This window comes from Patagioenas fasciata, chromosome 12 (assembly GCF_037038585.1).
Source record: "Patagioenas fasciata isolate bPatFas1 chromosome 12, bPatFas1.hap1, whole genome shotgun sequence".
NCBI classification, from domain to species: Eukaryota; Metazoa; Chordata; class Aves; order Columbiformes; family Columbidae; genus Patagioenas; species Patagioenas fasciata.
In genome coordinates, this window is record NC_092531.1 from 13,134,161 (window position 1) to 13,159,633 (window position 25,473).

Here is a 25,473-nt window from a genome sequence, read left to right on the forward strand (position 1 = left end):
CAAGGGTGGGGCACAGTGGAGATGTCACAGCCACAAGGATGTGGTACTGGTGGGGACAGCCCAGCCACGGGGATGGGACAGCGAGGGGGATGGCACAGCCACGGGGGTGGGGCACCGGGATGGTCGGCTCCTGCCGCCCGTCCCCGCTCCCTCCCCGGTCCCCGCTCCCGTCCCCACCGAGGGCAGCGCGGCCGCGGGCCTGAAGCGGGCGGCAGCGCCCCCTGCCGGCCCCGGCCCGAGGGACGCTATGGGAGGGTTCGGATTCCATTCTGTCCCGTTCGCTCCCAGCAGAGAGATGCTAGAGCTGCTGCTGGCTGGGTGCAGGAGCTTAGCGTACCTGAAAGGCCCTGAATGGCTGGATTATTGCTCAAAGCCCTGCTTTTCGGGAGGAAATCGTGCCTGAGGTGAGGGTTTCATCTCCGCACTCCTGGAAGCGGTCTGCTGACCACTTACCTTTCTTCTCGCCCAAGCTCTCACGCAGCCGCAGACAGGCAGCTGGTCACCGAGGAAATCCCGAACGCTGTGTCGGGGCATCGTCTGTCTCGGCCCCGGCGGTGATCCCTCTGGCAGAAGGTCCAAACCGCAATGGAGCAAATGGCCTGAGCGAGGGGAAGCAGCTTCCCCGGGAAGCTCTGTGTGTCTGTGCCGGCATCTCCTGCTCTGCACTAGGGAGGAATGGCAGCCGGGTGCCGTGGGCCTGTGCCGGTGGAGCCTCGCAGAGGATCCACGGTTGGGGATCTCTGCATACAGAGGCTCCTGGCCCAGGGGCTGGACCGGGGTGACCTCACCGTTGGGAGCAGAGGGAGCTGGAAGAGCCCCGCGCTTCCCACCCCACCCGCACCGGCACGGAGGGACCGGGCAGGCGGCGCTGCCGTGGGCGCGGTGCCGGTAATGCTGGCGCTGCCCGATCCTCTGGCAGCCCCGGGCCGGGCCCCAGCTCTGGGAGCGGTGGGGCCGGGCAGGGGCTCAGCTCCGCCCGGGGGCCTGACCTGCGGCAGGATCCACCTGTGCGGCCGCTTCCCGTGAACAGGCCAACGGCGGACACATCGTGGGGTACACGGGTGGGGGTTCAGGGTTAGGTGCACACGGGGGGGTGCACACCAATGAGCGTGTGAACGGAGTTGCCGTACGTCCCGCAGCCCTCGCCGCTGGCGCCGGACGCTGCTGTGCCGCCCCCAGGCCGGTGCGGTGTCCCCGGCGGGCCGCCCCCGCCCCGCGGGCCTGTGTCCGTTACAGACTGACGGGGTTGTGACCAACACGGCGATTAAATTAATGAAATCCCTTAGAGGCGACACCCCAACAAGGCAGGTCCCGGAGGAACCGGGCCCGGGCGGCGGGAAGGAGCCTGGGGCTGTGTCGGGGACCGCCGACGAGACCGAGCCGAGCTGCCCCGGCCGCGGTCGGAGCCCGGCGCAGGGTCCTGCACGACCCGCCTCAACCCGCTCCCACCCCTGCGGCCCCAGCAGCTCCCGGACCGGGCGGCGAGGGTCTGCGAGGCGGGGCCGCTGCAGCCGGGCCCGCCCACCCCTGCCGGCAGCCTATTGGCCGGGGCTGGCGTGACGCGCGACACGCCGCCCAACGGAGAGCTGCCACACGGCAGATCCGGCTGGGGAGGCGGGACTTCCGGCCTGCGGTCCCCGGTGCTTGTTCTCAGCCGCCGCCGCCGCCGAGAGGGAGCCCCGCGCCGCCATGTCCGCGCCCCGGGGCCGGCCCGCCGCGCTGCTGCTGCCGCTGCTCGCCCTCGCCGCACGTGCCTCCGACGTGGTGGAGCTCAGCGATGCCGACTTCGAGAGCGGCCTGGCCGAGCGCCCGGGGCTGGTGCTCGTGGAGTTTTTCGCGCCCTGGTGAGGGGCCGCCGGGGCGGGGGGCGGCGGGGCGGGCGGGGGCGCTCCCGGCCGGACTAACCCCTCTCCTCCCAGGTGCGGGCACTGCAAGCGGCTGGCGCCGGAGTACGAGTCGGCGGCGACCAGGCTGAAGGGGATCGTGCCGCTGGTGAAGGTGAGGGGTGGCCTCGGGGCCTTGGCTGCTGCAGGGTGTGACCGGGCCCGCCGGGAACCTCGGACTTCCCGGGCTCTTCAGAGCTGCGGGGGCTTAGCTGCCGGCGTTGAGGCTCCAGCGAACAGTCTGGAGGCCGAACTGTGCCGGGACAGCTGCCACTCGCTGAGCACGGGCATGTCCCGGTGAGCGCAGGTGTGTACGCGTGGATGGGCTTGCGCGCACCAGGAGGAAGAAGCCACCTTTGAGCTGTATAACCCACTCTGAGAACCAGCATAGTACCGTGCTTCACGTGTTGTCCCTTGACTCATAAGTAAAGGATTGGTGTCCAAGAGCTTTCTTTTCTGCCAGAAAGCTTGTGTAGTTGTCTCAAATCAGAGCCATCCTGTTCCTCTGCAGAAGTGTTGTGGATTTTCAACACCATGGACTCCCTGTTGGCCGAGGGCAGCCTGTTTCCTTCAGGCGCTGTAGGAGCTTCAGGACTGTTGTGATGCTGAGAACACTTGACTCCTGTCAAGTCTGTCATTGATTATGAGAATCTGCCCTTCCTAGTATTTTTTGTGCGTAGTTTGGCCAAACTCACAACTTTTTAGTCTTCCCAGTATTTCTTCAAATATTTTTCTGGGCCTATCATCACACCCATGCTACCTCCTTCCCCAACGTAGATGCTCTGTGGATCCTCACACTTGATGGGATAGGAATCCAGCCTGGGTTAAAGACACGAGAGCTTTCAGACCCTCTAGACTTTGTGTTTATATGTGACAATGTGGACAGTAGCAAAGCTGCTGTGTTTGGCGCATGCGAGCGGCAAGCTCACAGAGCACGGATGTTTCTCTAGGTTGACTGCACGGCAAACTCAAACACCTGCAACAAGTATGGAGTCAGTGGATATCCCACCTTAAAGATTTTTCGTGATGGAGAAGAGGCGGGAACCTACGATGGGCCCAGGACAGCAGGTGAGGTCTCATCTGGCTTGCCTGGCAGTGCTGGAAGGCAGGTCCATGGTAACAGGTTGTGTCAGGGTTCCATGTGGTGAGGGGTACAAAGAAGGTTCCCACCTACACATGCCTCTGCCTTGCCCTTTCCAGATCTCCTTTTGCTGGCAGAGCCCTGGATGTTTAGTGTCCCCTAAAGCTCTTTTTTAAAGGTGAAGGTTTCCACATAATCTTTAACTCCTGGTGTCCTTGATGGACAGTGTCTGGAAAATGCTAGAAAGTTCCTTTATAAGTTGGTGATAACACTCCTTCAATGTGTGTCATATTTATTGTATGGGAGAGATGCAGAGGTTCTGTAGACAGAACCCTTGCTTTGGGGAGCTTGAACAATGCCTTGTACAACTTCCTGTTGATTCTTTTAATCATTTAACTTCTCTTTTAAGACGGGATTGTCAGTCATCTCAAGAAACAGGCGGGACCTGCTTCAGTGGCTCTCAATTCTGTGGCTGATTTTGAGAAATTCATCAGTGATAAAGATGCGTCTGTAGTGGGTGAGTAGACGCGGTGCAGCACTGAGATGAGCAGACACTCAGCTCTGGGAGATCTCTTGGGTAATGTCCTCTGAAAGGATAAGATGCACTGTCACAAGCTGTAGTAAGAGAAATCCCAGCTGGATCTGAGCAAAAGAGTTTTGCACCGTAAGAATGATAAAGCACCAGAACATGTGCCCAGAGGGGTTTTGAAAAGGTTTCAAAACTCAGACAAAGCTTTGAGCAACCTGATCTGACTTTGAGGCCAGTCCCACTTTGAGCTGGAGGTTGGCTTGGATCACCTCTGGGGATGCCTTCCAGCTTTTTTTCTCTTCTTTATTTTCCCTGTGATTCTTTGTCTGTCGGACCTCCTGGCACCATAGTGTATCTTTTTTAAAGCTCGTTGTTCTTTTGGCTAGCTGACAACAGGTAACTTTGGGTTGCTGAAGTTGGGTGCTGTCTTGTGACACTGATAGGCTGTCAGCATTGTATCATCTTTGATCATAATGGTTGACAAGTGGCAACAGCAGCTCTGCTTTGTGTATGTCAGGTATTACCTTGCAAGTGTCACTGAATGAGCACTGATCAGCATTCCCAAACTTATTTTTAAGTACCCTTGGCAGTTGTTACCATGAGTAGTGTCACGTGGTTACAAAGGGACATCTCGGTGCTCAGAGGACAACTGTCCTTTGCCTGAATGATGGGGCTGTGTAGACTCTGGAATCACTATCTGTTGGTGGGAGGGAGTATAGAAAGGTTCCGATAAAAATGGGGGAGAAGCTGTCAGATGAAGGCCTGAACATGTATTGGAGGACTGAATTCAGAAGAGACCGCGCAGTGCGCTGTAGAGATAAGTGGCAAGGTCTGCACAGCGGCTACTCTGATGTGCTTCAAGGGTCACCATCTGCCTTTCTGCTGCAGGCTTCTTTGGAGATGCATCTGGTGATGCCTACTCAGAATTCATGAAAGCTGCTAACAACCTGAGAGACAACTACCGCTTTGCACACACCAGTGAGGAGCAGTTGGTGCAGAAGTATGAGGAAGATGGAGAGTAAGTTGTTTAATGCAAGGATTTCTTGTTATTGAGACAATTGGAATAAATTAATGGATTCCAGTTGTTAGCTGGGTTCACTTTCTGAACACAGCTTAGGGTCATGTTCCTTCCCCAGCTGGTAGTGGCATCTCTTTTTTTGTCTCTTGCATTGAGATGGGAAGGTACGGACGGCTGCGGGCTCGGGGGTTAGTGTCTACATCTGGGTGGGACGTGTCTCGACAGGGCTGTTTTGCTTCCCCATGGCTTGTCATGGTGGTTTTTTTGTTTCTCATGGGGGCCTGTCTGAGTAGTGGAGAAGAGTCTGACAGGTAGATCTAGTGCCATAGTGCTGCCCAGAAACTCGACAGTGTTGTTGGCATTCTGAACAGTGACAGGACAGCCCCTGCCGACGGGGTCTGGACCTCGTCTGGCTGCCGTCCTTGGGAACCCGGGGTACTTCACACTGATTCACGATACCTGCTTCCCCTCAGGGGTGTAGTCCTATTCCGTCCTCCACGCCTGACGAACAAGTTTGAGGAGAGCTCCATCAAGTACACAGAAGACAAAATTACCAGTGGAAAGATCAAAAAATTTATCCAGGAGAACATGTGAGTTCCTTGGGTTTTGCCGATTCCTGACATTTAACACTCTTGGGTGGGAAACTAGAACATGATGGGTTCTGGGCAGCGACTTTGAAGCTACTGACATCTGTCTCCTTGGCAGCTTTGGCATCTGCCCGCACATGACCGAGGACAACAAAGACCTGATCCAGGGGAAGGACTTGCTGGTGGCGTACTACGATGTGGACTACGAGAAGAACACAAAGGGCTCTAACTATTGGCGCAACAGGTAGAGAGCAGTGGGGGCAAATCTGCTGCTCTCACTTGTCACTGCCATTCCATAGCTCAGTTTACAAAGCTGCTCACATTGTTCCTTGTGAGTTCTTCCCTCCCAGAAAGCTTCCAGCTGCATTTCTGATGGGAGCTGTTGGGGCAGCTGCTGCCTGCAGAGCCCAAATCATACAGTGTCTGTATCCTGTGAAACCTCCCTCTTGCTTTCACATCCCTTAAACACAAACTTCCTGACGGGGGTCGTGTGGGATTCTGTGTTCCCCAGTGCCTGAGACTGGTGCTAGTGCTGACAGGCAGAGGTTGAAAGCGCATGACGTGTGCATGGACTTCAGTCAGAATGGACACAAACAAGCCCACTCTGCTGCTCAGCACCAGTTCTGCAGGACCTGCCTGTGCAGAGCTCATCTCCTCACTGAATTCCTTGTTCAGTGTGCACCTCAACTGGAAGGGTGTTGTCATATGGAAAGTGATGTTCCAAGGAATCATGCTTTGCATTTTGTGATTTGTTTTGGTTTTTTTCCCCTTAGAGTTATGATGGTTGCAAAGAAGTTCTTGGATGCTGGCCACAAACTTTCTTTTGCTGTTGCAAGTCGGAAAACCTTTGGCCATGAGCTCTCAGAGTTTGGTCTAGACAACAGCGTGGGTGAGGCTCCGGTTGTTGCCATCAGAACGGCTAAAGGAGATAAATACGTCATGCAGGAAGAATTCTCGTAAGTTTTTGAACTTAGCAGTGTTGCCTTTCACTTGATGGACTTGGGCCTGGTGGTCTGTGACCGGATCATATTTCTTTAGCTTGGGGGATGCAGGAAAGCTGGATGTTCCGGGTGGAAGAAATTATTTCTGGGTGAAAATGGCTCCTACTTGTGTATTTTCCTGCCCTCTAGAGAGCTTGCAGCCCCTCCTGTTACATAATAGTAGAGAGTTTAATTCAAGATATTTTAAGTGTCTGATTAGGAACTAAGATGCATTAAAGGGCAGAGGAAATAGTTATACCTAAATTCTTGAGAAAAGAAAGTTAAGGGTGTTGGAAGGCCTAAAACAGAATGGGGTGTGCATCTTGTCAAAGCTCTTTGGACTTGTTCTGGGGTCTTCTGAGCCATCCCCAGACTGGTACCCCTGGAGATGCAGGTGGCATCTGTTGTGTGGGTGGCAGGAGCTTAAATCAGCCTTGAAAGCTTTCCTCTCATCCTGCGTGTGCGATGGTGGCTGTAACACGTCACTTCACTTTCAGCCGTGATGGAAAGGCTCTGGAGAGATTCCTGCAAGATTACTTCGACGGAAACTTGAAAAAGTATCTGAAATCGGAGCCTGTCCCTGAAAGCAACGATGGCCCTGTGAAGGTGAGTGCTGTGTCCAGGGTGGCAACAGCTCTGAGCCCAGGGCCCTGTGCTGTGAGCACTGCTGGGTGGCATTTCAAGAAGCCTCTGCTGTGCTGCATGGAAGGAGAATTCCCTCATATTGCAGTTGTCTGAGCCAAGGGAGAAATGCAGCTTACAGGTTTGATTCCGATTTGTTCTCTCAGCACAGTAACTGCTGTTCGAGCCCACTGGTGATGAACTTTCCCAGCACAGATCATCAGGTGTACAGCTGTGCAGAGCCCTGCTGCTGTCTCAGGTTTCAGTCAGTCCTGACTGCTGCTGAGGGGTTATGTGTTCATCTCCTCTCTGGGGGTGGTGTAACTCCCACCTCTCATTCGTCTCAGGAAATTCTGCCTGTAATGAAAGCACTTCATGGCCTGGCTTCATGTCAGGGACCTTGTAAAGGAGTGGAAGTCACTGCTTGTTTCTGTGTGGGTGGGTTCAGCCTCAGCCTTGCTAAATTGATTTCTCAGCCTGGAACTTGCTGAGATTAAAAGCTAATTATTTTGTCCTCCTGTGAGGATACCAGATGCACACCTCACTTGCAGGTAGTGCTGGTGCCTATGGCATGTTTTTAACTGCAAGCTGTGGGTGTTGTAGCTTGGTGAAGAGTTGTGTTTGGTTGTTTGCTGCTTGCTGTGCAGGTGACTCTGTCAGGAGGGCTGAGCGTTATCACTGTGTGTGAGGCATGACTGGGAAACAACTAACTTGTCCAATCAAACATTGTCAGGTGGTGGTTGCTGAGAACTTTGATGAAATTGTTAATGCAGAAGACAAAGATGTCCTGATAGAGTTTTATGCACCCTGGTGTGGCCATTGCAAGAATCTGGAGCCCAAATACAAAGAACTGGGGGAGAAGGTAGGTCTGGGACTCTTGCAAACTGCAATTCTGCAGCACTAAACAATCCTGCAGGTTCTGTCTGTCCAGCCTTACTGATAACAAGGCATACCTGTGCCTTCCTGAGGACGATGAGTTTTGGCCTCTCCTGTGAGTGCAGAAGCAGGATCTGGAGCGTGGCAGCAACCACACTGGTGATTTAGGCTGCTCCCTTTGCTGTGGCAAAGAAATATTCCCCGAGTTAGTGACTGGCAAAGTTCCCCTATGGGTCTTTTCCCTCTACACGACTCCAGCCTCCCATCTGGTGGAGGATAACACTGCCCTGCATGCTTCCACAGTGGAGTAAATAAATCTGGTCCCCAGATCTGGGCAGCATGTGCTCTCTGGCGCCAGGCACCCCTCCTGCAGCACCGCGTGTCCCCGCTGTCCCCTCCTGGGCAGAGGGGAGCGGGTGCTCAGGGCAGCATTCTCCAGGGGTTGTAACAGAGCAGTTTGGGTGCCGGTGAGACTCGTGTGCTGTGTACAGCCCACTGAGGGGCTGTTCCCTCTGCCCTTAGTGGAGCAGAACAAAACTGCTCAGAAGGAATTGGTTCGCCTTTTAGCTTAGTGTGTGTGCTGTCCTCTGACTTGCTATTGTAGGTGCTGTTGATCAGAGGGTTCCTGGTGTTCTCTGCTATGGGGGGGTTACTAATAAGCTCTTTCTATCTACCAACAGCTCAGTAAAGACCCCAATATCGTCATTGCCAAAATGGATGCTACCGCCAACGATGTGCCTTCTCCATATGAAGTCCGAGGGTAGGTCTGTCTGTTGTTAAACCTCTGTGTCAGCAGATGAGTTCAGGCTTCTGTCTCTGACAGCAACCACAACAGAGGAGCCGAAACTTTCCTGGGGAGGATGGGTGGGTGTGGTCAGCATGGGATTGTTGGGCGTTTGCTTAGGGTGTGGAAATTCAGAGTGAAAACATTAATCTCCCTTGCTTCTCTGGGGTTCTGGTGTCCTGGCTGTGTCTGGAGCCCATCTTGCTGCTTTTGAATCCATTGTGATTCTGGTTTTGGTGGTGGAGAAACAATGCTGGGCTCGCTCTTTTGAACACAGCTCAACAAGCAGGCTTGGACATAGCTGAGCTCGGCCAGCTCTGGACAAGCTGGGTGTCTAGAGGCCACACTGCTGGCCTGGGAGCTAGCTGCTGGAGCTGTGAGGGTGTTAACCAGGGGAACGCGGGTCCCAGTGATGAGGGCTCGCCTGATGCTCTGAGAAAACCGAGCGCTTCAGGAGCTCAGATGTCTCATCTCTTCCCCAGCTTCCCCACCATCTACTTTGCTCCAGCTGGCAAGAAGCAGAGTCCAAAGAAGTATGAGGTGAGTCCTTTGCTGCTCGTGCTGCTTTGTGAAGTGCAGTAGCGTCCAGGTGTGGGAACAGTGCTGAGGTTCTGGAGTGGCAGGTGACCCTCGGTCCCTGGTACCTGCTGGGAGTGTTGTGCTGCTGACCCACACCCAGAGCTCTGCCCGCAGGTGCTTGTGCTCGTGCCTGAGCCCTCTGGCAAGGGGCAGCGCAGGGGGCACCAGTGCAGCCTGATGGTCTTGTGCTCTCTGCAGGGTGGCAGGGAAGTCAGTGACTTCATCAGCTACTTGAAGCGGGAGGCGACCAACACTCCTGTGCTGCAGGAGGAAGATAAAACCAAGAAGTCCAAGAAGAAGGTGAAGGAGGATTTGTAAAGTACCCACTCGCCATCGTGTCAGGATGAGCTCTGTGTGAATGGGGGAAGCACTGGGCAGACTGGGGCCAGTTTGGGTTGTGCCAGTGACCATGTGGGCTGAGGGGACCCAGCTGCTGTATCTAGTTCTGTTTAATTTCCTGCCGTCTCTTAGCTGCACTGTTGTGGGGCTCCCCAGACTGGTTTGTTTTGTGGTTTGGGAGGGGGCGGGGGGTAGGGTTATTTTCTAATTTTTTTTGTACATTTGGAGAGGTGAAACAATAAAATTTACCCCCTTAAGACCAAGTGTCCCTTTCTGGTGGAGACTGTCAAAACCTAGTGCCAGGATCCTGCTCTTTGTAGGTGGCAACTTCCAACTATGAGTTGAGTTTCCCTCAGCAAGCCTTTAAAGTCTGTTCTAGATTTTAAGTTTGGCCTTTAGCCTGTTCTTCATCCTCAGCTTATGAGAGTCTTTCCATAGTAGCAGCAACTATCCCAATGTGCAGTGCTTCAGGTACTACATCTATGCAGATTTAGGTCTTGATGCTATTGCGAATGCTTTTGCAGTCTGGGTGCTGCTTCAGTGAGTTTAGAGGTTTTTAGTACTTAATGTGACTGATCTAGACCAGTGCAGGTATACAGAGCAGTCTCGTGTTGGACTGGCTCAGCGGCATACCAGTAGCAGCAATAAATTAGATTTTAAGCTGGTGCAAAAGTAGTCATGTGTCAGGGAGGAGCTCTATGAACTGCATCCTCCACCCCAGCACAGGCAGGTGTTTCTCACAGCCAGCGGGGCTGGTCTGCGGCTGGTTGCGGTTGGGACAGTAAAGAGTGGTTACTTGCAAGGTAATTAGTAGAAAGCAGGTTGGTAGATGTGGCTTTTGCTTCAGGAGGGAGAGAAATAGGATCCTGTGCTTCAGGTGAAGGTGCAAGCTGTGACTGGCTCTCAGGTGTTCCTGCATCTGCTGATGGGGAAGGGCAGGAGCAAGGTGGCCCTGGGGCTGGGCCTGCAGCCATTCTGCTGCTGTGTGGGGTGAGGCAGGGGGCTCATCTCAGCCCAACTGATGCTGTGAGGCTGGGACAAATTGCACTAAGCAGCATGAAGCCCATGGCAGTGAGTTCCAGCTCTGTCACCACAAGTAATCTGGGATTTCTGCAAAGGAGAAGCTGGGACCTGGCTTCTGGCAAGGAGAAAATCATGAGGGTGAAAGCTCTTTGCACCTCTCCTCCCACTTGGCCAAGACCTGTCTTGCCCCTAGGCTTGCTGGAAGGGCCCTTCCCCAAAGTCAGACTGGTGGGCACAGAACCCCTGAGCCCCCGGGGTGATCCTAGGGCCTTTACCCGAGGCAGCACCAGCTCAGCCTATGTTCTCAAAGCTGCCCTGCGGCTTGTCCCAGTGCACCAAGAGTGGGAGATGGTGAAGAGCCGCGGGGGTGTCCTGGGGCCTCCTGGCACCCTCAAGCACTGCCGGCAGGATGGGCCATCGGGGCCACGGCCGCCTTGAGCCTCTCCCGACAGGGCAGATCCACCCGCAACACTGCCCGTGGGGACCTGGCCTGTCCCTCCCGCCTCCCTGGTCCCCAGATCTGCTCATGCCCAGCCCTACCCTCCAGTCACCCCCACTGTGGCAGCCTTGGTTTCCCCTGTCCCCACCACTCCCCCCCCTCATCCCTTGGAAGGCGATCAGGGGCACCGATGAGTCCTGCTGGCGCCCGGTTTTCCGGCCCGGCCCGGCCCCGTCCCACCTGCTGCCGAGAGCCGGACGTGTGGGAGGCTGAGCTGAGTCCCGGCCTGCAGCCCCGGTACCGCAGCCTCCCGCGCAGCTCCGCCCGCGGTAGGGGCCGGAGTGCGGGACCGTGGAGGGCGGGGGCGGACAGTGCCGGTCCGGTCCCGGGGACAGCGATGGGGCGGGGCGGCCGGAGCTCGGCGGCGGGGCTCGGGCTGAGCCGGCTATTTTTGCCACGGGCCTGGGCTAATCCCCTGAGCCGCTTCCCGGCGTTAAGTAACGGCGCGGCGGGATGCGCTCGCCGGCGGCCCCGGCTTGTCGCGGTGCGGCGGGGCCGGCGGCGACGCGCCCGGTGAGGGCTGAGGGCCGCGGGTACCCGCCGCCGATCCCCGAGGGGACCTGGACTCAGGCCGGCTGGTAGCGGCGGGTGGCGAGGCCGGTCGGGGGCGATCATGCCGGGAACCTCGCCCGGCGGGTCCCCGGAGAGGGAGGCGGGGACCGGAGAGCGGCCGCGGGGGCCCGGCCGGGGCAGGCGGGTACGGTTCCTCCTGCCCCACACCGCCATCGCGCTCCCCTCGGTGCGCGAGGAGGAGCAGCTCTTCTACCAGCGGCTGGAGGCGCTGGTGCTCCTGGGACCCGGCGGTTTCGCGCCGCTCTTCGCGGCCGACGGCTGGAGCGACCTGACGGGTGAGCGCTCGCAGGCGGCTCCGGGGAGAGCCGCGCCGGGGGGCCGGGCCCCGGGGGTCCCGGGACGGCTCTCAGGGCCGCCGCCGCCCGCAGAGGACCGGCTGCTACGGAAGCGCGTGGTGCGGGATGGGCAGGACGAGCCGCGGCCGCGGCCGGGCCAGGAGGTGTCGGTGAAGGTGCTGGGAGTCCTGGACGACGGCGGGCTGGTGGAGCGGGACCCGCGGCTCACCTTTGTGCCAGGCCACGGCGACGTCGTGCAGGTCAGCGCCGGCCGGGGCGCGGTGCGGGCCGAGCGCTGCTCCGTTGTGCGCCCGGCCAGCCCCGCCGTGCCCGTGTCCACAGGCGCTGGAGTTGGGTGTCCCCACCATGCAGCCCGGGGAGGTCGCCTTCTTCCTCGCTGCCTTTCCCTACGGCTACGGCCACCCGGGCAGGTAGGGCAGGTGGGCGGGGGCCGGAACGGGCGGGGGCCGGGGCAGACGGGCAGGGGCAGCCGGCGCTATGCCCGCAGGGAGCCAGACGTGCCGCCCGAGGCGCCGCTGCTGTTCGAGGTGACGCTGCTGGAGGTGCGGGACGACCCCGACCCGCATCAGCTGCCGCCCGCCGCCCGCCTGCGCCTGGGCGCGCAGCGGAGGGAACGGGGAAACTTTCACTTCGCGCGGGGAGACTTCGCGGCGGCGCTGCGCTCCTACCGTCTGGCCCTGCGCGCCCTCGACGGACCTGTCGCCGGTGAGGCCGGGCAGAAAGGGGGAGGAGCTGCGGATCGCCGGACCGGAGCGCTGAGGCCGCGTTCGTCCCGCAGCCCCGCCCGGGCCGCAGGAGGAAGAGGAGCTGCAGGAGCAGCGTGTCAAGTGCCTCAACAACTGCGCGGCCGCCGAGCTGAAGCTGCAGCGGGCGGACGAGGCGCTGGCGGCCTGCGAGGCGGCACTGCGCATCCACCCGGACAACGGCCGAGCGCTGCTCCGGCGGGGGCAGGTGGGTTCCGCACCGCCCTGCGCCGCCCCCGGCCCGGCCGCCCGCTACCGTCCGCTCCTCTTCCCGCAGCTGCTGGCACAGCAGGGCCGGGACGCGGAGGCCGCGCTGGACCTGAGGAGAGCCCTGGAGCTGGACCCGGCCAGCAAGGTCCGGCTCACGGGGGCGCGGGAGCGGGCGGGAGCCCCGCAGGAACCCCGCTTGGGAGGCAGCGGGACCGTCGGGGATCCCGCCATAGCCGCCTCACCCCCCGTAGGTGATCCACGCCGAGCTCTCGCGGCTGGTGAAGCGCCAGCGCCCCTTGTCCAGCACCAGCCCCCAGGAGCCCCGCCACGGCCCGATGCCGCCGCCGAGCCCCGGGTGCGTAGGCGCGCGGGCGGACGGGACCACCGGGGACGAGCCGTCGGGAGAAGGTGCCCGGCCCGGGGGCGCCCCCTTGGCACGGGTGGTGCTCACGGCGGCCCCGCACCGCAGAGCCCCGGCGCCGCCCGCGACGGAAGGAACGGCCTGAGCGGCCTTGGAAGCCCCGATGGAGCTGCCCCGCTAGGGACGGAGGAGAGGCTGCGGGGCCACCGGTGGCCCAGTCCAAGGACTGCAGCAGCCCCAGGCGTCGGACCGAGGGGACGGGCAGGCGTCCGCAGTGCCCCGGTCCGTCCTGCGCGGCTCCGTGGCCACGCCCCTCGGCGCGACATGAAGGGGCGTGGTTTTATATTGCCACGCCCCCGTGTGGGCGTGGCTCCGCAGCTCTGGCGCCTGCGCCACAGCTTCCGGCTTTTTCGCCCCCGCCGGCAGAATGGCAGCAGTAGCCCACGGCCAATCAGGCGGGGTCTCGCAGGGACGACCAGCCAATAGGAGGGCGGCAGAGGCGGGCTCGGTGCAGCGATTGGCCGTGTCGTGCCTTAAAACCCTTCGCGGGGCGGGGCCTGCGGGGGGGCAGTGCGGGACGTGGCGGCGGAGCGGAGGGCGGGAGGGAGCGGCGCCATGACCCGTGAGTGCGGGCCGGGCCGGGCCGGGCCGGGCCGGGGCAGAGGCGCCGCGACCCTCCCTGCGGGGGGGGGGGGTAGGGTCTGGCCTGGGGTGCAGGGGGGCGGGCGGCGCGACCCGTGAGCGCGGGGCCGGGGTGCGGGATGGGCCTGGGGCTGGGCCCCCGGACCGGGCCCTTCTGAGGCGGCCGCGCTGTCGCAGGCGGGAACCAGCGCGAACTGGCGCGGCAGAAGAACCTGAAGAAGCAGAGCGACTCGGGCAAGGGCAAGCGGCGGGACGATGGGCTCTCGGCCGCCGCCCGCAAGCAGAGGTGAGCGCTCGGCCGACCCCACCGTCCCCCCGCCCCGATCCCCGGCCTGGTGGCGGCGCCGGTACCGGTGCTGGTACCGCTGCCAGCCCGGACGCGCTCTCCCGCAGGGACTCGGAGATAATGCAGCAGAAGCAGAAGAAGGCTAATGAGAAGAAGGAGGGCGCCAAGTAGCTCGCGGCTGGGCCGCCGCCGCCCCGGGACAGGGCCGCCCGCCGGCAGGATGCCCAGCGCAGCTCCGGGGCCGGACCGCCCCGCCGGGGACCCGGCAGCGCCCTGCGCCGGCCTCGGGTCCGTCTCCTATTAAAGTAGCTTGTGGTGCGCTGCAGGCCCGGTCTCCTCCCTCCATGCGCCGGGTGGGGGGGCCGGGGATGCCGGGAAGTTGGGGGGGAACACAGGGACCGTGTCCCTGCCTGCGGGGGAGTGAGCATGGCCAGTGAAGAGGAGGGATGGAGCAAGCTCGGTGGCTGAGGTGTGGAGCAGCTGCATCTTCACGGTGAGGAACAAAGATGGGGCCTGGCCTGTGAGGTCTCTGTGAGCATCACCTGGGGCCAGGGCAGCCGATGGGAGCCTCGGAGGTGTGGGGGGCTGAGATCGCTAGGAGCACAGGGTGATGACACCAGGGGAGGGCTGTGCTGAGAGGGAAGGGCTGCAGTGGGGGTAGGAACACGAGTCTGAGGATGGGGAGATGGCGGCTGGGCCTGCTGGGGGGTGAGCTTCCCACTGCACAGCTGCTCTGCCGGCACAGTGGAGCGCTGTCTGTCCGTGAGGAGGGGGTGCACTAGGCCCAGCAGCACTGTGGAGCTGCCTGCGGGGGGATGCTGAGGTCCAGTCCTGTGCCAAGGCCTCTGCTTTGGCCCACCGTCTTCTTCACTTCCCTGCGGACTGGGAGCAGTGGTGTCACCAGTTCTGCCACTGCGGGCACTGCACAGCCCGGAGCTGGCACGGTGGGTGGCAGGGCTCCTCACCACGCCAGGTGCAGCAGGGCCTCCACCGCGTTGGTGCCGTCCTTGGTGCTGGTCTCACAGAACAGGGAATTGTGGACCTAGGGGAGCAGTGGGTGTCAGGGGGGTCCCTGCCGCCCTGGGAGGCCCTGTCCCAACACGCTCACCATGGCCAGATGCTGCCCTTGGGCTGCGCACACCCTTGCGGCTTCTGGCAGCCCAGCCTGCAGGTCCAGCTTGTTCCCTACCAGCATGAGTGGCAGTGTCTGCTCCATGGCCTGTGGGAGGGAGGGAAGGGTGGCTCCAGGGTCCGTGGGGCTGGCAGCTTTCAGGGCAGCTGCTGCTGTCGTCTCTGGGAGATGCAGACTCTGCCACATGTACTGCTTGTCTCCTGTCCTGCCTGTGCCATGCCCAGGGACAGAGTGTGGCTCCAGATCCAAAACAGTCACCAGCAAAATGGAAAAGGCTGGGGGAGCAATCCCACTGGTCCCGGGGCTGGCCTGCACCTTGCTTAGCAAGCAGCCCTGCTCGCTTCTATCTCACCTGCCTGGGGCACAGCCTGCCCTCCCTGAGGGACCCCTGAGACTCCCACCCCTCTCCCTGGGGCTGTTGGCCCTTTCCCTTCCTTGATGTCCTCAATCCACTGGCGGGCGCTGAGGAAGCTGCTGGGGGACCTGATGTCGTACAGGAGCAGCGCGCCCTGGGCCTTGTGGAAGTAGGACTGGGCGATGCTGTGGTACCTGGGGCCACATGTCACTGCGGTGTGGTGACAGGCAGCCCATGGGCCCAGTGGGGCAGCAGGAGCCCCATCCCCTGCACTCACCGCTCCTGTCCCACTGTGTCCCAGATCTGCAGCGTGATTTGCTCCCCATCCACCAGCAGCTGCTTTATCTGGAAGTCAGGCCCTGCCAGGAGGGACAGTCAGGGGCTGCTCCTGTGCCTTCAGCCTGGGTACCAAGGGTGCTGGGGGGTACTGAGGGTGCTGGAGATGTCTCCTCTGAACTCATTGGCGCAGAGGCGCAGCAGGAAGCTTGACTTGCCCGTGCTCCTGTCCCCCACCAGCACCAGCTGGTACAAGGGGCAGGGGGATGCAAGTTCCTCTCTCCTCTGGCAGCCCTGGTAACATGAGGGGGGTGGCAGGGGTGTGGGTGTGTCCCAGCTCCCCCAGCTTGGCCCCATCCCTGGATGGGGAGTTGCCAGTTACCTCCGGTGCAAAGGCAGAAAGCTTCCTCTTGCTGCAGCGCCTGGCAGGGCAGCGCAGCCCCTTGCCTGCTGTGGGGCTGGGGTCCTGCAGGGTGACAGATGCCACAGTGAGGGGCTGAGTAGACTTGTGTCCCCCTCCCCACTCAGGGCACCAGACCCAGGACAGATCCCTTACCCCAGGTCTTGGAGGGGGGCTGGGGGAATGCCTGTCATTAGAGCTGCAGCTGCCCACGTTGTTGAGCAAGGAGGCCGTGTCCGTGATGGAGACTGAGCTCTGCCACTGCCTGGGGCTGCTGGGTGCCAGGGCTGTGTCTGCCCAGGAGGCTGCAGTGGGAGTAGGCGCTGTGTGGAGCTGTTTCCCAGCTCTGTGCTCAGGGAGGGGGTTTTGCAGCCAGCGCTGCCCCTGCCCCCTATCACTCACCCGCTGTGGGTGCCCTGTGAGCAGCAGGGGGGCTGTGTGACTGGGTGGGGGGCAATGGCTGCAGGGGATAAAGTGTTTAGCACCCTGGGGGGTGGGGAGTACCCAAGGGGGTGTCTGCAGCTCCAGTGGCTCATGTGGGTCCCAGGGTGCTGGCAGGGTGAGGGCTGGGCCAGGTGCCCTGTGCCCCATGGGCGTGGGCAGCACCCAGCACCCTGCGCTCCCCACTGCTGGCCCAGTGCCAGCCCCACAGTGCAGCAGCTGCAGGGCTCACCAAGCGTGGGGCCGCGTGTGAGCCGAGCAGCAGGGTTGAGCACAGGCTGCTGTTGCTCTCGCAGGGGCTCCTGTTCACTGTCCTGGCGGGAGGGAGTAGCCTGAGGGGGACAGCAGGGGTGACCCCAGGGGGGCTGTGCACGCAGCAGTGGCACCCCCAAGCAGGAGCACGTCCCCAGCTGCCCCCATGGCTGCTCCCCCGCTGCTGCCCAGCTGGGTTCTGATGTACTGCATCATCCTGATGTAGCTTGTGAATGCCAGGTTCTCCTTCACCATTTCCCGCAGGGCCAGCTGCTCCCTGCGGGAACATGGCACCTCACAGCAGGGCCACACTGCACCTGCCCTGCTGGCAAAGGAGCTGCACAGGGCCCCCCAGCCCCAACCCACCGGCACCCACGCCCAGGGAGGCAGAGGCAACTGTGGAGGAGCTGGGACAGCTGACGAGCTCCAAGGACACCCAGTGTCACAGCGTTTGCCAACAACAAGCATGGAGGGACATGCCAGCAGCTCTGGGCAGCTCCCCAGCTGCCTGTGCTCATGGCTGGGCTGAGCAGGGCAGCGTTTCCCTGATGGCACCCAGCTGTCCCATGGCTCAGGGCAAGCAGGAGCATATGGGCCCAGCATAGCCCTCACCTGGCACAGCCCCTGCCCGTAGCTTGCTGGGTACCCCTGGCAGTGCTGCCTGCTTAGGTGCCAGCATCACACATGCAGCTGGCGCTGGGCCACGTGCGAGCAGGGTGTCCTGCAGAGCTAGGGACAGCCCCGCCACCCTCTCCCCCAAAATGCCACCTCCTGTGTTGCTGGGCCCACTTAGAGAAGTCCCCCTGCAGCCACTGCACCTCCACCTGCAGCCGGGAGACACCGCGCTCGACCTGGCGCAGGGTGCGACACCCTGATTGTTGTCCTGGGCAGGGTGGATGGGTCCCCGCTGCGACACTGGCTGGGGCACTGGAACCGTCGGGTGCCTGGGATGCAGGGACCACCCCCCAGCCCCTCTCGGCCCTACCTGGGCAATGTCCCCAAGCTGGTGCTGCAGCTGCCGCACATCTCTCCCCAAGCCCTGCGTGGATCCCTCCATCTCCTGGGAAGAGAGGCGTGAGGGGCAGCCCCACAGTAGGCACTGGACAGGCTGGTGGGCACTGGTCCTGGCCACGGGGGTCGATCCCGGCCACAGGGGTCAGTCCTGTCCGGCACCAGCTGCCGCTGCTGCCGTGTGGGGTGCAGCCAGTGCCACAGCCCCGTGGTGCTGCCGGCCCCATTGTGTTTGCTCTGCGGGTGGGGCGGGGGCCAGGCTGGCACACGATCCCGTGGCTGCCAGTACCACACCCTCCTGGGCAGCCAGGGTGGGCTCCCTGGTACCCAGCTCAGCCCAGTACCACACCAGTACCTGCACCCCATGCCTCCAGCTCCCCTCGCCTCCCCTCCGGCTAAGCCCACCCAGGCACTGGGTGCTGGCAGGTGCTCAGGGGTCTGTCTGTCTGTCCACCTGTCTGTCCATCCTCCTTGGGGCTTTTCTCAGCAGCAGAGGGTGGAGGGAGGAACAGGCGTGCTGTGACTGTGGTCTCCAGGGAGAAGGGCACCTGCTGTGGTGGGACGTGATGGGACAGGAGCAGCTGGAGCCAGGGCTGGCGTGGTGCCACAGGACCCCACAGCCTGATGTCGTCCCCAGTGTCCTGGGGCAGGTCCCCTGATGGCTCATGGGCACTTTTTGGGCCAGTACACCCAGCACCATGTTATGCTGGAGCCCCATGTCCTGGGGGTGCTGGCTGTCCCGGGCCGCAGCTGGGAGTGTGCTGGGTACACCAGCCACAGGCCAAACCCCTCCTGGAGCCCCAGACCCACATTCCCTGCTCTGCCTCCCCTCTGTTCATCCCCTCCTCTCCAGCAGAGCTGCCCCGAAGGCACCTCCAGCCCCATGGTTGCTGGCTGCGTGGGGGCAGATAGCACAGGTTCAGTCAGAGTTTTATGTAAAAATGTATTCAAGGAGCTATTTACAAGGAGCCCACCACTGGCAGGTGAGCTGGGACACAGGCAGCCAAGGCCTGTCACCGGGGCTGGCAGCTGGTGCCTGGCCAGAGCCGGGGAGATGCAGCAGCAGCCAGGGCTGAGGACCTGCCACCTGCGCTCACTCTGGCCAGGCCTTTAGTGGCCACGGCTCAGCACAAGACCCGTGTCCTTGGCAGCACTCGCCTCCCAGGTCCCCCTCAGGCTCTCAGATGCTGCAATCTCCCAGGACAGGGGACACAGGAGCCCAGTGGGACACAGTGGGGCCGGGCACAGAGCACAGCAGGGACCAGCCCTGGCTGCTGCCACGTGTGGGGCCAGGAAGAGTCCATCCTGCAGGCACTACATGCAGGCACTGACGCGCTGCGGGATGCGACGCCGCCGCAGGACGCGCAGGGACGGGCCGCTGCGCCGGGGCTGGGGGGAGCTGCGCACGCAGAATGGGCTCAGCAGCAGCCACAGGTAGAGCAGGACGCAGGCCCAGCACGAGGACACCTTCACCCAGAAGGTCGACCAGCTGCCATGTGTGAAGGTGGTCTCCAGCACCGCGTTCTCGTAGCTGGCGGGAGAGGGCAGGCGTCGGGCACCGAAGGGATGCTGGCGCGGGGTGTTCCAGTGCCAGCTGGAGCCACTAGGTCATCCCGTGTCCCAGCAGCCATGGGTTTCTGAGCACATCCCACCAGCCAGGGAGCCCCCCGGCCCCGCAGACCCCAGCCCGTCTCACTGCACCACATGGCTGCTGCTGTGGGGGCCGTCGTGGCCACCGTGCGGGTTTACGGGTGCAGAGCCGGGTGTGTCCCCAGCAGACATCAGCTCAGTGATGCCATCATGGCCCGGAGCAGGGGTAAGTGAGGAGCGCAATGCTGCAGCCCGAGCCCGCATGGGGAGCGAGCGGAGCTGGTGGGGTGATGAAGCTGAGGCAGGGGCAATGGCACTGGGGAGTGACAACGCAGTCTCAGCCAGGCAGCTGCACGAGCAGGAGGAAGAGGAGCAAGAGTGCAGAGGGCAGCAGTGCAGGGTCCCACCTGAACCAGTTGGTGAGGGTCATCATGACGTAGAGCGAGGCAAGAAAGAAGACGAAATGGAAGGCTGAGTAGCTGTAGACCACGCGGTCTCGCTCGTCCTGGATGAGGCACTGTCCCTCTGGGGTCTCATCCACTGGCTCACACGTCTGGTCAGTGCCTGCGAGAGCACAGGGCATGGCAGCTCCTGCAACCCCCTTGCCAGCACCCCCAGGCTGGGACACAGGCACCCGAGGGTGCATGTCCCTGCACCCACCTCTCAGCTCCTCCTCCATCTTGTCAGGGCAGCAGAAGCAGCAGGAGGGTTCCTGCTGGGAGAGCCGATGGCTGGGGCAGGGAACCCAGCCCCACAAAAGCGTGGCAGGGCTCACCCTGCCAACCTGCCCGGCATGGGGGGATGTGCCTAGGGAAGCCCCCCTGCCTGGCTGGACAATCGTGCCCTTGCCCGGAGCTGGGATGAGGCTCAGGAGGGCTCAGGGTTGTGGGTCTGGGGTGCCTGTGGCAGGAGGACATGGGGCACAGCTTGGGGAGCGGACAGCAGCTGAACTCACTCACTTTAAACTCAAAGCTGTAGACTTTGACCATCCAGAGGGGCCCAAAAACCTCGGCAAGGTAGGAGGCTTCATTGCTGCACCCAGTAGAGAGGCAGAAAGTGTCACCCAGGCACCCCCAGCCCCATGCCAGGCCCCTGATCCCCATGGACCCAACAGAGACCTGCCGTGCCGGGAGTCACTGCGCTACCCTGCGTGTCTGCGGGTGCCCAGACTGCCCTGGCCCTGCCACCCTTCAGGACATCCCTGGCACCACTGGCTGTGCCACAGGCTGGGGACAGGGACCCCCCCAACAGGACAGAGCTGTGGGCGCCCTGCCCACCCCGTGGCACACGCACCATGCGAAGAGCACACAGGCATACATGATGGTGGCCCCCAGGACGGCAACGGTAGTGTCCTCTGTCTGCATCTCGTCCTGCCGCACGCCGGGGAAGCAGACGGTGAGGTTCTGCCCCTTGTACAGCACTGTAGGAAGGTGGAAGTGAGACGGGTGCATGCCTTGTCCGGGGGGCTGCCAGCAGCAGGAGAGCACCTACCTCTCTCTGGGGGACGGCTGGACAGTGCAGAGAAGGTGAGGTACATCACGTAGCAGCTGATGATTGAAGACTGCAGCAGTCCTGACCGTGGCTGCCCTGCAAGCATGGGGTCAAAGGCATCACCAGAGCCCCGCGAGCACCACAAGCGGCCCCAGACAGCCCCCTCCCACCACATCCTGGCCCAACGCCCTATGCTGGGGCACAGCAGGGACCCGTGGGAGCCCTGGGGGGCCAGGTCCTTCCTGGGGGCCCAAGTGCTGCCCTGAGCAGGGAGCCTGCAGCTGCCACTCACAGCCACAGTGCCCAGCCAGCCCTGCAAAGTGGCAGCCCATGCCGTGCGGTACTCACTGAGCCGCACACAGGGCGTGATGGAGATGAAGGACATGATGCCGCAGAGGCTGCCGTGGAGGGTGAGCAGCACCTTGTTGAGGTGGCAGGCAGCCGGGTGGGTGTAGAACTTGTAGAGGAAGGTGAAGGCGGCGGAGGCAAGGGCGTAGAAGGTGGCGGTGGCCAGCAGCACCGCTACATACCAGCGCTTGTCCTGTGCGGCACCCGTCAGCCTGTGGGAGCACGGGTGAGAGGCAGCAGCACCAGGCGCCCGCCCAGCACCCCAGCACTCACCAGTTCTTGTTCCAGGTGTGCGCAAAGGCTGTGATCAGCACCAGCTGGATGAGGATGAAGGCGAAGCCCCCACAGATGCCCGTGTAGTGCCAGGCTGGGGGGAGAGGGTGGTGTGGGGCTGGTTCAGGGGCATGTGGGGGCCGTGAGCCAGCTCTGGGGAGGCCCACTTGGGCGGGAGGGGGGACACACCTTGGATGAAGCCATCCTCGGGGATGAAGAAGCTGGCGGCACAGACCCCCACCAGCACCAGCAGCTTCAGGAGCCAGAACCTGTGGGGCAATCAGCGCTTGGGCGACAGTGGCCCTGGCAGCCTCCAGCCCCCTGGCAGCCCCCAGCCCTGCCCCAGCCCGTACCCGTTGTGCAGCTGTGCGCGGCAGTCAGTGCTGGAGCGCACGTTGAGCAGCAGGGCAGCCTGTGCCAGGTGGAAGCAGGCAGTGCCGAAGCAGACGCGGTATACAGCTGAAGAGCCCACCAGCCGCTCGCAGTCTGTGCCCCCTGGCAGGTGCTCGCACAGCACCGCCGAGAAGGGCACCTGCAGGCACAGTGAGCACCAGGATGGGGCTGACGGTGTGCCCAGAACCCATCAGCACCCACAGCATCCATCACCCCGGCCTCCTGACACCCCTGGCATCCCAAATGCTTTCTCCATCCCCAGCACCCCTGGGACCTTCAGCACACTGGCAAGTCTGCAGCTTCATTTCCTCTGGCACCCCTTTCCCCTTGGCACCTCCAGCACCCTTGGCACTCCCAGCAGGCCTGTTACGCCCCGTACCCCCAGAATCCCAGGACTCCTGTCTCCCCTGGCAACCCCAGCACCCCCAGTGCTCCCGGAACCCCTAATTGCTTCTGGGATTCCTGGTACCCCAGCATCCCTCAGCACTCCCAGTGCCCCTGACACTTCAGCACTCCCAGAACCCGGGCTGTCCCAGCTCCCACCATCACCTTCTCCCTGATGACCTGGGCCACGGTGCGGGACAGCATGAGGCAGCACACGGCAGAAGCCAGGACGTGCAGGAGTGTGTAGAGGATCCGGGTGCCCGTGGACACACGGAGCCCATGGCACAAGCTGCAGCCACAACTGCAGCACAGCTGGGGGAGCATGGTCAGCAGGGACCCCCGGGCCAGAGCTGCCCCCCAGCCTGGCCTGTTACCCCAGCCCAGCCCAGCCCGGCCAGGCCCCTTAGTCCCACCTGGCAGAACAGCGAGTGCAGGAGGCGGCCGTGTGCCCGTGTGCCCGCCATAGCCCGGCTCAGCTCGGCCTCCACTGCCCTGATGGGATTAGGGGATTGTCGGCTTGGCCCGCCCCACCATCTGCTCGCCACCACTGCCTGACAGCCACCATGGGGTGTGCCAGGTCCACCAGTGACCCCTGGCCACGGGGAACCCTACCTGCACCACTGTTCCAGGATGAGGCCATGGCAGCTGCTTGGGCATGGGCTGCACTACGGGACACGTGGAGTCCACGGGTGCCACCACCTGCCTGGCGATGGCTGGTCCCAGAGCAGTGCCATGGTGCTATGTGGTAGCTGGGGGCACATGGGAGCCCCAAAGGGCTGTGGGGATGTAAAGGCACCCATGGGCACAGAGACACCCACGGGTGGTCCTGGAGTCAGGGACTGTGCAGGCAGGATGGACCGAGGCACATCCAGCAGGGCAGCGGGATGTCCCCAGAGCAGTCGGGAGCTGGGGACAAGCCAGAGGGGTGTGGGGGTCTCTGCTGCCCATGCACCTGGGTCTGGTTGGGCTGGCGTCATGCTGCTACAGCTCCTGCGCAGCTGCTGCGGATCTGCCACTGGAACAGCCGTGATGAGGTGCTGGGGTTTGGGCTGTGGCTGCACAGAGCTCCCCCACGCTCCCCTCCTTCCCAACACCCCAGCGAGGAAGCCAGGGTGGGCAGGGGGTTGGAGCCAGGACAGCTGACCCTGGTGGCCAAGGGACAGCCCGTGACACAGCACGTCCTCGGCAGTGACCAGAGACAGAGGAAGGGTTTGACTCCCAGTTGGCTGTTGCTTGGAGCCTGGTGGGGCCCTCGGCTGCTGGGGGAGGTGATGAGTGGCACTGGGGTTTGGTTTATTTTTGCTCTTTCCTTCGCAGGTTAAAGTGTCTTTATTTCAATTCACAAGGTTTTTTTGCTATTGCTATTCTCTCCCCACTCTGCTGTGGGGGGAGCGAGTGGCTGTGTGGGTGCTGGGCTGGTGTTTGGGGTCAGCCCAGCGCAGCCCCCAGGGATCCTCTGCGGGACATCTCAGGCTGGCTTGTCCCACGCACGTCCCAGCATGAGGCCGGGGGCAAAGGGCCCTGGAGGGTGTCACAGAGGTGGGGGCAGGACGCGGGCACAGGACACGGAGAAGCTGCCACACGACCCACAGACATGGGTCCAAGTCCAGACAGGAGCCACTCTCGGGCGGTTTTGTTTGAGGCCGTGGCAGGGTCCCCAGGCCGGACACAGCCCCAGCGCACCAAGGAGCCGGTGGGGGCCAACCCGGAGAGCTGGAACTGAACTGACCGCTGGCAGCGCGTGAACCGCGGTCCCACCGGACGCTCCGCGGGTCGGGTCGGGTCGGGCCGGAGCGCTGCCCCGCGGCACCTCCCCCGGGTCCGCAGCGTCCGGGACAACGATTCGGCCGCCGTTGATCCCGTCCCGGCCTCATACGGTGTGACTGTGGTGGAGCCAAATCTGGCTCCATAACCCTCTCGCTGCGCTTAGCGCCCCCTTGGCTGCCGGGAGCGCAGCGTCCCCCTCCCCGGCAGCGCCCGAGAGCCGCCGGTACCGAGAACCCCCCGAGCTCCCGGAGCCGGGGCCTGAGCCCGCGGGAAACCCACGGGAACCGCTCGGCCTGACGGGCTCCGCAGCGCCCGCGGGCGGCGGCACCAGGCCGGTGCGGGGACAGCGGCGGAGCGGCGAAGGGAAGCGCAGCCGGGACCCGGGGTTGGTGGGGCGGGGCCGGAGCAAGGGGCGGTGCTCGGACGGTGCGGGGGCGGGGCCGGAGCGAGGGGCGGGGCCGGGCCCGGCTTCTTCCTCGTCGGCGCGGCCCATTGCAGGTTCCGGCGGCAGCACGTGACCGGAAGCGGGGCTCGACGGCGGGATGGCGGCGGAGGGCGATGTGGAGCTGGAGCTCGAGACTGAGCCCAATGGCTCCGGCGGCGGCAGCGATGGGGCGGGCGGGCGCGCGGCCGAGAAGCCGCGGAAGCACGACAGCGGTGCGGCGGACCTGGAGCGCGTCACCGACTACGCGGAGGAGAAGGAGATCCAGAGCTCCAACCTGGAGACGGTGCGGGGGCGGCGGCGGCCGGGGCGGGGGAACCGCGCCGGGCCCCGAGCACCGCGGTGATCGTGCCCGTCCCGCAGGCCATGTCGGTGATCGGAGACCGGAGGTCCCGGGAGCAGAAGGCGAAGCAGGAGAGGTAACCACACCGGGCACCGGCCTCGACATCCCGGCCCTTCCTTGGGAGCCGGGACGGACGCTCGGCCTCTTCCCAGCGGAGCCCGGGCAGCTGCGAGGGGCCGCTCCCGCCGCAACGTGCGGCCGGGCGGCCCTGTCGGTCACCGGCGATTTGTCTGTTTCCACAGGGAGAAGGAATTGGCCAAAGTGACGATCAAGAAGGAGGACCTAGAGCTGATCGTGAGTGGGGGGACGATGGGTGCAGCCGGGCCGGTGGCTGAGCTGTGCCCGGGGGGGCCGGTGCCTGCCCAGGGCTGGGGGTGCACGGCGGGGTGGCCATGCTGCCCCCCCACGCTTCCCTGGCACTCCCCGCAGATGACGGAGATGGAGATCTCACGGGCAGCCGCTGAGCGCAGCCTGCGCGAGCACATGGGCAATGTAGTGGAGGCGCTGATCACCCTCACCAACTGAGGAGCACTGGGACCAGCCCCTCGTCAGGTGTGAGGGCAGCTGCAGGGGCACCAATAAAGGCACTGATGGAGTGGCTGTCAGCCTGGTCTGTGCGGTGCTGGGGGTCCCGCCGGGTGCAGCAGTTCCTGTCGCTGCCTTGT

At 62.7% G+C, this 25,473-nt stretch overlaps 5 protein-coding genes across 5 annotated transcripts; 4 read left to right on the forward strand and 1 right to left on the reverse strand.

Moving 5' to 3' along the window:
• The first annotated feature begins 1,643 nt into the window (after positions 1-1,643).
• PDIA3 (protein disulfide isomerase family A member 3) lies at positions 1,644-9,534 on the forward strand. The gene is made up of 13 exons (XM_065847786.2): positions 1,644-1,844; positions 1,920-1,998; positions 2,834-2,951; positions 3,374-3,481; positions 4,382-4,511; positions 4,985-5,101; positions 5,217-5,342; positions 5,872-6,054; positions 6,576-6,684; positions 7,433-7,561; positions 8,256-8,335; positions 8,842-8,899; positions 9,137-9,534. The coding sequence occupies exons 1-13, from the start codon at positions 1,690-1,692 to the stop codon at positions 9,254-9,256; spliced, it is 1,512 nt and encodes a 503-aa protein (XP_065703858.1). The 5' UTR covers positions 1,644-1,689; the 3' UTR covers positions 9,257-9,534.
• A 1,765-nt stretch (positions 9,535-11,299) lies between these two features.
• Positions 11,300-13,421, forward strand: LOC136107089 (peptidyl-prolyl cis-trans isomerase FKBP8-like). The gene is made up of 7 exons (XM_065847915.2): positions 11,300-11,907; positions 11,990-12,078; positions 12,156-12,373; positions 12,447-12,619; positions 12,689-12,766; positions 12,873-12,976; positions 13,091-13,421. The coding sequence occupies exons 1-7, from the start codon at positions 11,413-11,415 to the stop codon at positions 13,125-13,127; spliced, it is 1,194 nt and encodes a 397-aa protein (XP_065703987.1). The 5' UTR covers positions 11,300-11,412; the 3' UTR covers positions 13,128-13,421.
• Positions 13,422-13,535: 114 nt separating this feature from the next.
• On the forward strand, positions 13,536-14,235 carry SERF2 (small EDRK-rich factor 2). Its single transcript, XM_065847560.2, has 3 exons — positions 13,536-13,604; positions 13,802-13,910; positions 14,018-14,235. Exons 1-3 carry the CDS (start codon positions 13,598-13,600, stop codon positions 14,079-14,081), a joined length of 180 nt encoding a protein of 59 aa, XP_065703632.1. The 5' UTR covers positions 13,536-13,597; the 3' UTR covers positions 14,082-14,235.
• A 4,529-nt stretch (positions 14,236-18,764) lies between these two features.
• SERINC4 (serine incorporator 4) lies at positions 18,765-22,732 on the reverse strand. Its single transcript, XM_071814164.1, has 11 exons — positions 22,670-22,732; positions 22,422-22,568; positions 21,833-22,011; positions 21,669-21,748; positions 21,480-21,573; positions 21,207-21,418; positions 20,859-20,954; positions 20,661-20,787; positions 20,327-20,399; positions 19,775-20,079; positions 18,765-19,308 (listed from the first exon to the last, which is right to left on the reverse strand). The coding sequence occupies exons 1-11, from the start codon at positions 22,718-22,720 to the stop codon at positions 19,092-19,094; spliced, it is 1,581 nt and encodes a 526-aa protein (XP_071670265.1). The 5' UTR covers positions 22,721-22,732; the 3' UTR covers positions 18,765-19,091.
• A 1,784-nt stretch (positions 22,733-24,516) lies between these two features.
• Positions 24,517-25,408, forward strand: HYPK (huntingtin interacting protein K). Its single transcript, XM_065847654.2, has 4 exons — positions 24,517-24,751; positions 24,829-24,884; positions 25,051-25,102; positions 25,238-25,408. Exons 1-4 carry the CDS (start codon positions 24,566-24,568, stop codon positions 25,331-25,333), a joined length of 390 nt encoding a protein of 129 aa, XP_065703726.1. The 5' UTR covers positions 24,517-24,565; the 3' UTR covers positions 25,334-25,408.
• Positions 25,409-25,473: the final 65 nt, after the last annotated feature.

Bases quoted from the DNA above. Each gene is read 5' to 3' on its own strand.
- PDIA3 (XM_065847786.2), top strand. From the start codon at position 1,690: ATGTCCGCGCCCCGGGGCCGGCCCGCCGCGCTGCTGCTGCCGCTGCTC. The intron at 1,999-2,833 runs GTGAGGGGTGGC...ATGTTTCTCTAG, and splicing joins GGATCGTGCCGCTGGTGAAG to GTTGACTGCACGGCAAACTC. The intron at 6,055-6,575 runs GTAAGTTTTTGA...CTTCACTTTCAG, and splicing joins GTCATGCAGGAAGAATTCTC to CCGTGATGGAAAGGCTCTGG.
- LOC136107089 (XM_065847915.2), top strand. From the start codon at position 11,413: ATGCCGGGAACCTCGCCCGGCGGGTCCCCGGAGAGGGAGGCGGGGACC. The intron at 12,079-12,155 runs GTAGGGCAGGTG...CTATGCCCGCAG, and splicing joins GGCTACGGCCACCCGGGCAG to GGAGCCAGACGTGCCGCCCG. The intron at 12,620-12,688 runs GTGGGTTCCGCA...CTCTTCCCGCAG, and splicing joins CGCTGCTCCGGCGGGGGCAG to CTGCTGGCACAGCAGGGCCG.
- SERF2 (XM_065847560.2), top strand. The intron at 13,911-14,017 runs GTGAGCGCTCGG...GCTCTCCCGCAG, and splicing joins GCCGCCGCCCGCAAGCAGAG to GGACTCGGAGATAATGCAGC.
- SERINC4 (XM_071814164.1), bottom strand. From the start codon at position 22,720: ATGGCGGGCACACGGGCACACGGCCGCCTCCTGCACTCGCTGTTCTGC. The intron at 22,012-22,421 runs GTGATGGTGGGA...CTGTGCCTGCAG, and splicing joins CCCAGGTCATCAGGGAGAAG to GTGCCCTTCTCGGCGGTGCT. The intron at 20,788-20,858 runs GTAGGTGCTCTC...ACCTTCCTACAG, and splicing joins CAGCCGTCCCCCAGAGAGAG to TGCTGTACAAGGGGCAGAAC.
- HYPK (XM_065847654.2), top strand. From the start codon at position 24,566: ATGGCGGCGGAGGGCGATGTGGAGCTGGAGCTCGAGACTGAGCCCAAT. The intron at 24,885-25,050 runs GTAACCACACCG...CTGTTTCCACAG, and splicing joins CAGAAGGCGAAGCAGGAGAG to GGAGAAGGAATTGGCCAAAG. The intron at 25,103-25,237 runs GTGAGTGGGGGG...CACTCCCCGCAG, and splicing joins AGGAGGACCTAGAGCTGATC to ATGACGGAGATGGAGATCTC.